This window comes from Schistocerca nitens, chromosome 7 (genome assembly GCF_023898315.1).
Source record: "Schistocerca nitens isolate TAMUIC-IGC-003100 chromosome 7, iqSchNite1.1, whole genome shotgun sequence".
NCBI lineage: Eukaryota > Metazoa > Arthropoda > Insecta > Orthoptera > Acrididae > Schistocerca > Schistocerca nitens.
This window is the reverse complement of record NC_064620.1, coordinates 44,029,456-44,041,732: the sequence shown is the minus strand read 5'-3', so window position 1 is coordinate 44,041,732 and position 12,277 is coordinate 44,029,456. Positions and strand designations below refer to the sequence as shown.

Genomic DNA, 12,277 nt, shown 5'->3' with positions numbered 1-12,277 from the left:
TCAATAATCGTTATCAATGTAAATGTTCAAAGTGAATGTTTACCAAAATTTGATGTTAACACTCATCAAACGGCACGCTAGTAAAGGTAGAAAGTCCGTCCTGCACTGACACGTGAAAATACGACAAACGCAAACTGAGAATAAATCACTGAAGTCATTCCACTATTAGCACTTTACCCCAATGTGACCTTATTGTTAAGTGCATATCGAGTTACGTAATATGGCATCCAAGGCTGTTCCTGGCAACTGCACAAATGCGATGCGGCTTCTGACACGGAGTGCACTCTGATATGAACCTAGAAGAGAACTGTGGCCTTACTCTAGCTTGCACGCTCTTATTTACATAGCCACGGTGCGGACCGCCGAAGTAGCAGCCGACAACATTTGCCTTACTGACTAGCCGCTGGGCTAGCAAACCACCACTTCAATTTACTAAATAATTAACTGCTTCATTCACTGAAGGCCAATGAAGCTCTTGATTTAATTGTGCGATCAGCATACAGGTAATTATCTATAACAAAATTCTAATGTGGCTAGGTTAAATACTTTTGACGAGAGAATTCATTTAGTTGTACTACATGCAATAGATGAACTCCGAACTTGCCCTTTGGAGAGACACTACAGCTGTAGTTTTAACACTACAGCTATAGTTTTATAACTACCTCTTTGAAACTTCTCACATCTTTGTTATTATAGCGTATCTCCATTATGCCTAAATCTAAACTCCTAGCTTTATCTAATCACTTACTTAATCTATCTTGCTTCCGAACTTTTAGGACACAAAACAGAAAATCATGAATTTCAACCAAAATATCACTTTGTGAGATCCAGCATGCTGTTTCTATTAAATTACAATGAAAAAGGAATCCGAATATAAATTCTGAAGTTTCTAGCTCCTTCCTGTTGCACCGATGATTTTTACGTAAAACGTCCAAATTCTGAAAACTGAAACTTAACACATTATTATTTTAGCACCACTCCTGACATGATATTAACATTTCAGATTATTTACTTTATTTTTAAGGTATTTCGCAACATTCCTGATGTCATAGCTACTTACAGCGGACTAGGCTGGCACACAATGGAAAGCATATGAATTTTATATGGCGTGAGTAGGCTGCTTCCCTACAAACTTGCACGCACCAATGAACTATCAGCCACAAGAATACCATAACTACATAACGAACCAGAAAGCTTTCCACTTAAAACACACAACAATAAACATAACATAACACGAACACTGATAGTGAGAATCTCTTACAAAGTGATAAACAACAATGGTATTAGCATACCCATGATCAAGAATGTCACTGACAGCTTAATACCTGCCTTAATAGGCATATTTAATTTTTGACTCATGAATGAAATATATTCAAATTCATGGAAAAGAAGTATACTCTGACTTATCGCTAAGACTGAAAACCCACAATTGGCATGTTATTACCAATCAATCAGCATACTATCTGTCATTCCCAAAGGCATAGAATATATTGTTAGTGGCCAAATTACTGAACACTTGTGTGATTCTACTTATTTGACAAATAATAGTCCAGTTTTTACAAACACCACAGTACAATCACTGCACTAATCAAGGTAACTGATGGCCTGAGATAAGCTATGGACAACTGTGAAACCACAATATTGCCACTAGTAAACTTCAGCAAATCTTTTTATACTGTCAACTTTGATATAATGGTCACAAAAATGTGACAGCTAAATTTGTCAGACAGCGCATTGAAGTGGCTTGAAATATAACCATGAAGAAGTGGTCTGACAGTTACTTGAAAACCAGAAATCAAAGTGATGTCTATGGTAATGAAAAATTGTACTGGGAACATGATCTTGGAGTGCCACAGGGGTCCAATTAGGCCTACATTTGTTTCCCTTGTATGTCCATGATATTTCATCAGTTTTGTCTTCCTGTAATAACATTTCTACACCAATAACCTCCAGCTCTGGCCAAGTACCTGACCTAAAGGTATAAATACTGTGATTGCTTAGATGAATGATGATCTGTCTTCATTGGTGAAGATTTATGTGTAATTTTGAATGAGCATTTAAACTGCACAGAGAATACAGCGGTGAGTGCCACAAGACTTCCGTCTGCCTACCACCCTTAGAAAGTTTTGAAACTTATTTCCACCCTGAACAGAGAGCAGGCACCGTGCTATGCTGACAGCAGGCTTGTGATTGAGTGACAGCCTTTGGAGGTCATGGCTGTTGACATCAGTGGTGTTACTTCTCATGGTGGTGTGGAGACGTGATTGCCCCTCACTCTGTTCCAGTCACCTCAGCAGCATGTGGAGACAGCTGTGTGCGGTATTCGACCTGCTTCCCTCTGGTGGGAGTCAGACAGTAGCTGGTGCTGAGGCACCAGTTGTCACTTGGAATGCAGCACTGGTGATAGAAGGTGCACACGGTAGGACAGTGGGGTCATAGCACCAAGTCTCGTGAAGGTGCTTCAGTTTTCTATTGCATTCAGCTATTCTCATCTCGCAATCCTCTTGTGTGTATGTTATAGTGACCCACGTATTGCCACAATGGCCTTATAAGCCTGTCGCTGCTAACGAAATGCCCTATGGCAAATTTCTTACTCATTCTTATTACTTTTGCTAAAGACTTATTACTTTTGTTTAAAAACCGGGTTGCATCACTGCACTGTCCCCCTCCACGGTGATGAGTCCCTCAGGTCTTATTCTTACTGTGGCCCGGATCACCTTTATCCTTAATCTGTAAAACAAACACATAATACTAAATCAGCTACTCTTAACTACTACATAATTACTATATTAATCAGCAACTTTGTTAATCTACCTTTCATCCGTTGCTTGGGGAATCCAGTCTACAAGAACTTGAACTACTCCTGGATTGGGTTTTCACACGGCTTGTCATTTCAAATACATCAAATCTAGGCACAACAAAGAGTCACTATGAGGATAGAAAATGCTACACATGTCATGGTTACCTAATATCCACCAGCCCAATACAGTTCCACATGCTGCAACAATTACTTTGCAGTGATCTGCCCATCATATGTTGCTATCACCTGACTTAGTGAATAGTCCAGGCTTGATTCCCAGGTGTCATAAAGTAAGGCATGATTTTGTTTGGACAATACATCTAGAGGTTTATCTTACCAATACAGCTGTGGCTATGTCACATTCGACAGAGTAACCCCCATTATAGTAGCTGGAAATGAAATGTGGGTCCCATAATATCACACATAGTCCCATTGTTTAACAGTCCACCACCTCACAGCTCTAAACGTCTTGCCCCCATGAGTTTCCATTGATCAGCACAACTATGCTGCTGTGACATTGTATACTGAGTATATCCAATGAAAACTCATTCTCTGAAAATAAGATTCTGATTTGGTCACCCCTTTTTGGGAAGGACGTGCATCCATTTTGCCTCAGAACAACTGCATGATGTGCTCCCACCTACTGCTATCTTGCAAGTCAGGCACATGCTTACTACCCTGCTCTGACATTGCTAAAGCTCATCCTCTGTGATCACCACATATCAATCCTCATATGCCGCAAATCCAATAGTAGCATTCCTTCCCCTCTCAAGTGCACAAGTTTTCCAACTGACACTAACTTCAATAGATAAGTGTGCACTGTGTAACACCTAAACAATGCATCCTTCCTCACTACTGGTATCTTTACTGGTACATACAACCCCACATAATCCCTTGTTATGCCCACCATAGTACCACGATAGTAGACGAGCAAGTTCTGGCTGCTTGGCTATGCTACTAGCTGTCATTCTGGTCACCTTGTACCTTTCACAACCCCTTCAGATACTGTTTAGTTGACAGCAAGAGTGGGCTTAACTGCCTATCTAACGCATGACGGGAAGGTTCCTGCAAGATCATTAACTCCACCCTTGCATCCCAGATACTATATCCTAGTGACTGCAGCAGTTTTGTTATCATTATTCTTGCACCTGATACTTGCATCTATGTTTGTATCACTTCCAAATCCGAGTTTAGAGTGCTGGATGAGGCCCTGGCATAATCCTTTTATCCTTAGTATGCTGTTGAAGCATGCACTTAACTTAACTTGCTGCTCTCGAAGTTCATGATCTGCATGGATTCCCATTCCGTAGTTATTTTATTTGCCTCTACTAACCCCCTTGCGGCCTCCACAGTTTTGTTCAATTTGCTTATATCGCTTGTGTCTGGTGTCCTCCTGGACTCGTGCAGTACCATTCCAATCTCCTTCTGTGTCTGCTATCTGCTCCTTTAGTCATACATATGCACTGAGTAACTTCCTGTGCTCCTTTGAAACTGCTTAGTGTTGTACCCCTGAGAAGACCTCCTCCACTGCCTAATTTCACTCTGCAAGTTCCACACTTTAAACACTAAACTTAATGACTATCTGTGACTGGATGAAATGAAATGGTGTGTATGGCTAGGGCCTCCCATCAGGTAGACCAGTCATCTGGTGCAAGACTTTGGTGATTTGTGTGCCAATGAGGAAGAAATGATACGGAAGACAACACAACACCCAGACTCTGAGCAGAGGAAATCTCCGAATTTGCCAGAAATTAAACCCAGGCCCCTTGAATGGCATTCTACCACACTGACAACTCAGCTCTGGAGGCGGACTGTGACTGAATAACACAACATTTGTCTGCATGGAAAATAGGACTCCACCATTCAGGTTATGATCTTGCAGCAGCCCCATTCTGTCCCCAGTGAAGAGGCATAGCACTGCCAAAACTAGCATTCTTCTCTTCCGGCTGTTCTCCCATACGACAAACTGAGGATAGGAATCTGTATCACCTCCCTTCCCCCCAGAAGCCTGCTGTCTCTGAATAGCAAGTCTTAACACACTAATGATAACCTACCCTAAAATCAACACAGAACCTTATCTAAACTGTTAACGCCCTATACTACATACAAAAGAACAATATTCAGAAATCACAATAAATATCAGTTATTTCCTTGGCTTCAGTGCACACTGAGCATGAGGTACCTGGAACTCCCTCTCCTGTTGCTCATCCTCCCACTTCTTCTTTGCCTCTTTCCTTGCCCTCACTAGTACCTCTCATGGAATTGCCTCTGGTGCACCCCTGAAAGGTCGTATACACCAACCATGTACAGTTATTGATCTTGTCAGCAGCTGCAGCTGCTCCTGACACCACTCTAAAGAGTAAGAGAAGTGAGTGTTGGGCTGGAGGATCCAGTGGAAACATTGTTGACAATAAAGGATCACTTTAACTCCAATACATTACATCTCGTGCCTCAGCAGGCACATATGCCTCCGCCTCCCTCTCAGTTGCTCCAGTCAGCACTGATGCATGGGCAGTGGATTCCGACCTGAATGCTGATCAGGCCCCTATGTTGCTGATGGCTGGCCTGTGGCAGGTCAGTGTCTTCTGGAGGCAACGGCCATTGACATCAGTGGTGCACCACTTCCCTCATTAGTGCAGAGCCCTGGTGGCCCCTCACTCGGCTCCCTTCACCGCTGTGGCAGGTGGAGACAGTTGTGCGTTGGGTTTGACTCACTGTTCTCTGGCAGGAGTTGGATATCAGCTGACATTAAGGTGCCAAGTCCTACGAGAAACTCAGCAGGCACAGATGTCAGGTTGGCAGGGCTGTGACACCAAGTCCTGTGAAGAACTAAGTGCTGACAGCAGGTACAGCCCTGTCTCAAGCCCACAGCTACTGCAGGCAACGTCCAGTTGTCTCAATGCCCAGCATAGCTTCGGTATCATAGTGGTGCTCCTGGTCTCTGGCAATGAGAAATGGCCCATTTCAAATTTCAGACTTATTTATAAGCCTCTGGTGTCATTTGTTTCACTAAATCCCAGTACCTAGGCACATTGCCAATAACATGATACTTGCCCTGGTGTGGTGACATCAACCTGCTCGCTACCCAGTTACCTTTGCATGGTGCAGTTTATTGTTGCACTCAACTATCCTCATCTCACAATCCCCTTTTGTGTGTCTGTTTTTGTGACCCACATCACCACACTGGCACCTACTGGCCCCAGGCTGCTAATGCAATGCTTTAAGGCAGCTCTCACTACTTCTTATTACTTTTGCCCAAGGACTGAGTAGCAACAGTTGTTGTTGTTGTGGTCTTCAGTCCTGAGACTGGTTTGATGCAGCTCTCCATGCTGCTCTATCCTGTGCATCTCCCAGTATCTACTGCAACCTACATCCTTCTGAATCTGCTTAGTGTATTCATCTCCTGGTCTCCCTCTACAATTTTTATCCTCCACGCTTCCCTCGAATACTAAATTGGTGATCCCCTGATGCCTCAGAACATGCCCTACCAACTGATCCCTTCTAGTCAAGCTGTGCCACAAATTTCTCTTCTCCCTAATTCTATTCAATACCTCCTAATTAGTTATGTGATCTACCCAACTAATCTTCAGCATTCTTCTGTAGCACCACATTTTGAAAGCTTCTATTCTCTTCTTGTCCAAACTATTTATTGTCCACGTTTCATCTTCCATACATGGCTACACTCCAATAATACAAACACAAGGTCTCACCTTCCTAGTATCCTAGCTGTGCCCATTCATAGAATAAAAACGTTTGCAAACTTCTTCATCCTCACTCCTGTCTGCCAGTGGAACATCTACCCTGCACTTTTCGCACAATTCAGTGCTCTGCTGCTTTTAAGAAAATGTTGAAGCAGTTCATTCTGTCATCGTTATAGGACTTCCCAAAAATTAAGACTTTCCTTCTCATCCTGTACAGTAAGTCTGCCCTGACCCATGGTTCTGGGTGACTTTCCCAAAATCTACTCCTTTTCCTAGACCTCTCCAGTCTTTTTCCTTCAGCCTTCCTCCTTCCCCTTCAATCCTTCTGCCTGAAGGAGGACCCACTGGCTCCGAAAGCTTGCCTATCATAACAGTCTTTTATGTGTATGTTCTGCCACCGCTTGGTGAGTAGATTTTTTATCTATACAATTAAATAATTTTATCAGTCATTGATTGTTTTCATATTTAAATTCACACTATGATAAGCTACTGTCGCGACACCCTCCACCCAACAGTTTCCGCACCCTTTATCACATCCTCTCAGTTCATGTCCCCTCACCTTCATTGGGAACGGTTCTATGCCAATGCACTAACTGGTTCTTTATCCTTTTCTGATCCTTTCCTTTTCCACCCACCATTCCCCTCCTCCCCCCCTCGACTCACTCATGATATGCCTGGCAGCATTGCCCCAACACCATCTCATCACTGCAGGCTCTTCCAAGCAGTGCCAAGTTCCATCCCCCGACCTGCTATCCCTCCTTCTTCCCTACTCCACTCCAGATTACTGCTTTCATTTGACCTGACACAGCTGCATTCTCACCTCTGTGGACAGAGATAACAGTTATATGCATGACGTGCACTGTGTTTTTCTCTCTGAAGAACGCTTTGGCTGAAAACTCTTGTGCAACAGTTTTCTCATTGTGCTTGTCTGCAACTCAATTTGTCATATTTATGGGTAAGTAGCAGTCTATCCTTTTCAAAATACTGTTGTTGCCTTAGTATACAGAACACCTGGTTGGATATAAGAAAGGACCTGACAGTCCTAATCTTGCCATGTTAAATAAATAAATAAGTTATGCATATAATAGAGGGAAACATTCCACGTGGGAAAAATATATCTAAAAACAAAGATGATGTGACTTACCAAACGAAAGCACTGGCATGTTGTTAGACACACAAACAAACACAAACATACACACAAAATTCAAGCTTTCGCAATCAATGGTTGCTTCATCAGGAAAGAGGGAAGGAGAGGGAAAGACGAAAGGATGTGAGTTTTAAGGGAGAGGGTAAGAAGTCATTCCAATCCCGGGAGCGGAAAAACTTACCTTATGGGGAAAAAAGGACAGGTATACACTTGCACACACACACATATCCATCCGCACATACACAGACACCGGCGAGGGAAGCGAGAACGCTACCGCATGACCACGAGCTGCGGACAGGGGCTTGTAAAAATGCAGCCTAGAATTGCAGACAGTAGAGTAGCACAGCTCTACATACATACATACATACATAAGGGCAGTCAATATACACATTAGTTGATGATACGAGTCACTCAAAGTAACACTAACACTTTTCAACTACAGCCAATGTCTTATTAGCTTTTCTTGTTCATGATCTAACAACCTGTGGTGGTTGAAGATAGAGGGAACCACTGTGAAGTGCAGCAAAGTGTCCAAAAGAACTCTCTCATTGTGGAGTGGTGTATTTATTACATCGATACACAAGGATCTTTGTTTTGACGTTTCTTTACAGCAATTAACTGTGCTGGTACCCACTTTTTTCACTCCAAACACATTTCACAGCAAAAATGAAATGAGCATATGGCATTGCTGGTTGGGAGGCCCCAACTGGTGAAGTTCAGCCAGAAAGTCTTATTATAGTCAATGCCACATTGGGCGACTTGCATGCTGCGGTTGAGGATGAAATGATGATGATAACAACACAACACCCAGTCCGCGAGAGGAGAAAATCTTCAACCTGGCTGGGAATCGAAACCGGGTTCTCTGCATGGGAGGCAAGCACGTTACCACTCAGCTAAGCATGTGGACACATTGCACAGCATTAAGTATATAAAACAGGGTTTCATTTAGCATTTGGAAATTCCCTCAGAGCCCAGTGTACACGTGGCAGTGTTAGCCATTTTTCCAAAGACAATACCACTGCAACAAGTTATCTAACATGCTGATATTTAAAAAGAGTCTAGAAGAAGATCTGTGTTACATTTATGAGTTGGGACTGTCCTTTATGATCACCACTTACACTCTTAAATAGGTTAATGGAAATATCAATGCCCATGTTGTATCACTTATAACTCTAGAATTGGTATCTAAGTAAGATAGCTAATAATTAAAATAAAACAAATAATACAACACTCACCAAGATCACGCTGTGCATCATCTGCAATGGCCTGTGTTTCCTCAGCTTTAACAGCTGCTGCCTGTTCTTCCTTTTGAACAACTATCTTTGTTTCCTCTGCTACTGCCTGTAAATAAATGAAACATGTCCCAGTGCCTAAAAAAATAAACACCAATGATATGACACTGCTTTTTTAGTGTCAAACAAAAAGCAATGAGTTTATGTGGTATTAAATATTGGAAGCATAAAATCTGGACAGGAGCTTGTAAGGAACTGTGGCTAAAATTTATAAGAGTAGTTAACCAACACTGCTTAGGTGGGTACCCAGTTATAAAGTTAGTTATGGGAGGAAACCATCCATAGTACACAGCCCCTCTATACAAATTTCCACACATTGGGTGTAAAACAAACCACAGCACTACACAGACTGAAATGCTAAATTAAATGTTTTTGGCTGTCAAAAGGGTAACATGTGAGGCCTTAAAAAATTGCTGTAGTGGAAACTTATTGACAAAACCTGAAGAAATTCTGGTTAACCAGACACCAAAGTTAGTGGCCAGACACTGAGGGATAATATGGGAGCCAAAAGTGAAAGTTGCATTGAATAAGCACAACTACTGTATTCCACTTTCATGTGTTCCTTTACAATGGGGTATCCAGAAACACTTCCTCATTTTAATTCTTGGACTATAGCAAAGAAAAGTGATATAGATATTAGTTTGAGAGACAGTAACAGCTGAAACTTCTAAAAGTGAAGAAATCCTAAAGAGATTTTATGGATGAGTTTAATTATTGATCATAAAATGCAAAACATTCCTCAAACAGAAAATTGCACATTGATGAAAGCACAGGCCACATTTGCCTAAAAAAAGGGATAGCAGAACTGATCACAAAACTATCATCGAAATTATTGACATCCATTTTTTGTCAAATTTAATGAGAACTTGAATTTCCATGTCAAACAGCACAAACCTCAAAAACATTAGCCCTTTAAAAACCAACTCGTACTTTTTCACGTGACAATCATGAAAGCAATGGATCAAGTCAATCAAGTGGAACAGTATTTACTGACTTCTGAAAACCCTATGACTTGCTACCATACTAATGGTTACTAAACATATTTGTCACTGGACTGACGATTTCTTGGTAGAGAGGGTGCAGCATGTTATCTATTATGCACAATAATCAATAGCTCTAGCTGTATCTTCAGATTTGCCTTAAGGAAATGTATTGGGAGACTGCTGTTCATGTAGTACATTAATGACTTGGCACACAGTATTAATAGCAACCTCAGATATCAGTGAGATCTTAACGTATCAAAGGGATGTAAAGACTGGCAACTTGAAAGAGCCCTCATGGAAAATGAATGTTTGTAGGGCAATAAAACTTTGTGGAACCATTTGTAAGGATATTCAGAACAGAAGTAATGAATAAACCACTGAAAGAAACACATTTTAATATCCATGAGAAAGGGTAATGTTTGTTAATTGTGTAGCATACTTACGTTCCAGATTAAAAATGTTGCTCAATGTGATGACCATCAGCATCCATGACAGCCTGGAACTGCACTAGAGATTGCTTTACTGTTGCCAAAAACGTCTCAAGTGGGAAAGTGGGATGCTAGTGACCTTCCCCATTACACCCATCTTCAACTTCCAATGTGTGTTAGCATGCTATTAATAAACCACATCCTTTAGGCAACCCCACAGCCAGAAATCACAAAGGTTCAAATTTGGTGATCTTTGTGACCACACCCATACTGACTGAATGCAGCTGTAATGCACATTGATTTTAACCAGATATATCATCATTCCAGTAGCAGCGTCCAATGGTAAGTCTCGATACTAACACTACTAACTATGCAAATCATGCAAAACATAGTTTGAACATCATGCCTATGAAATTAGGTATCCATAGAGTAAACAGTTTTCTGTCTACAATGACCCAAGTAGTGAAAGTTTACTTATAACCACTCTGTACTACTACTACTCACACACATACACACACACACAAACACACACACACACACACACACACACACAAAGAAAAAACAGAAAAGTAGTATCCCATGACTACAATATCAATGACTCACATTGGAATCAGTCCACTAATACAAATACCTGGCTGTGACAATTTGCTGAGATATGAAATGGTATAATCAAATACATTTGGTCATAAGTAAAGCACGTCGTAGACATCAGTTAATTTTTTCATGGGAGAATGTCACAGAAATGCTGGAAAACCTAAACTGGCAGATGACTGAAGGCAGATGACGACTATCCTACAATAGCCTGCTTCCTGAGTTTGAATAAAAGATTAGACTTCTCATAACATTATGCACCCCTTCTTCTCATGCTCCATTAACAAATGGAACAGGAAAACAACCAAATATGTGTATGACAGGGAGTACCTTCTGACATACACTTAATAGTGGTTAGTGGAGAATGGATGTAGATGCAAAGCTAAAGAAAGCACACTAACTTATGAGATTTTGAAGATTCTTTATTTATAAAGGAAGAAATTGATTGCATTCATTAGCCTCCTCCTTTCGCAACATATACTACATGTCTCAACAACATCTTCAGTCCAAAGACTGGTTTGATGCAGATCTCCACACTACTCTTCATCTCCGAACAACTATTGAAACTTACATCCTTTTGATTCTGGTTTTCTATTCAATACCTTTTCATTAGTCATTTGATCTACTCATCTAATTTTCAGACTTCTTCTGTAGCACTACATTTCAAATGTTTCTGTTCTCTACTTGTCTAAATCTCTCTAATTTACATGTTTCAAAGTTACATATAGCTACACTTCATATAAATACTTTCAGGAAGGACTTCCTAACACTTAAATCTACATTCAATGTTAACAAATTTCCCTTCTTCAGCTTTTTTCTTGCTATTGTCAGTCTATGTTTTATATCCTCCGTACTTCGGCCATCATCATGTATTTTGCTGCCCAAATAGCAAAATCGTCTACTACTTTAAGTGTCTCATTTCCTAATCTAATTCCCTCAGCATCACCCAATTTAGTTCGGCTCCATTCCATTATCCTTGTTTTGCTGTTGTTGATATTCATCTTATATCCTCCTTTCAAGAAAATGTCCAGTCCATTCAACTGCACTCCCAAATCCTTTGCCAACAGAATTATAATGTGACCCGAAAACCTCAAAGTGTTTATCTGTTCTCCCCCAAATCCCAAGACAAATTTTTCCTTGGTTTCCGTTAGTCAATGTACAGATTGAATAACATCAAGGATACGCTACATCCCTGCCTCACTCCCTTCTCATCCACTACTTCCCTCTCATGCCCTTTGACTCTTGCAACTGCCATCTGGTTTCTATATTAGTTAAAAATTTCTTTCCCTCCCTGTATTTTACCCCTGCTACCTTCAGAACTTCAAAGAAAGTGTT

The 12,277-nt window shown here is 41.0% G+C and overlaps 1 protein-coding gene across 1 annotated transcript in view; it reads right to left on the bottom strand.

Moving 5' to 3' along the window:
• The window catches only part of LOC126195465 (dynein axonemal heavy chain 1-like), a 963,710-nt gene that overhangs the window by 310,172 nt on the left and 641,261 nt on the right, over positions 1–12,277 (bottom strand). Inside the window, exon 45 of the mRNA XM_049934091.1 lies at positions 8,884–8,989. Within this exon, the coding sequence (XP_049790048.1) occupies positions 8,884–8,989 (106 nt within the window). The remainder of the gene's footprint in view (positions 1–8,883; positions 8,990–12,277) is intronic.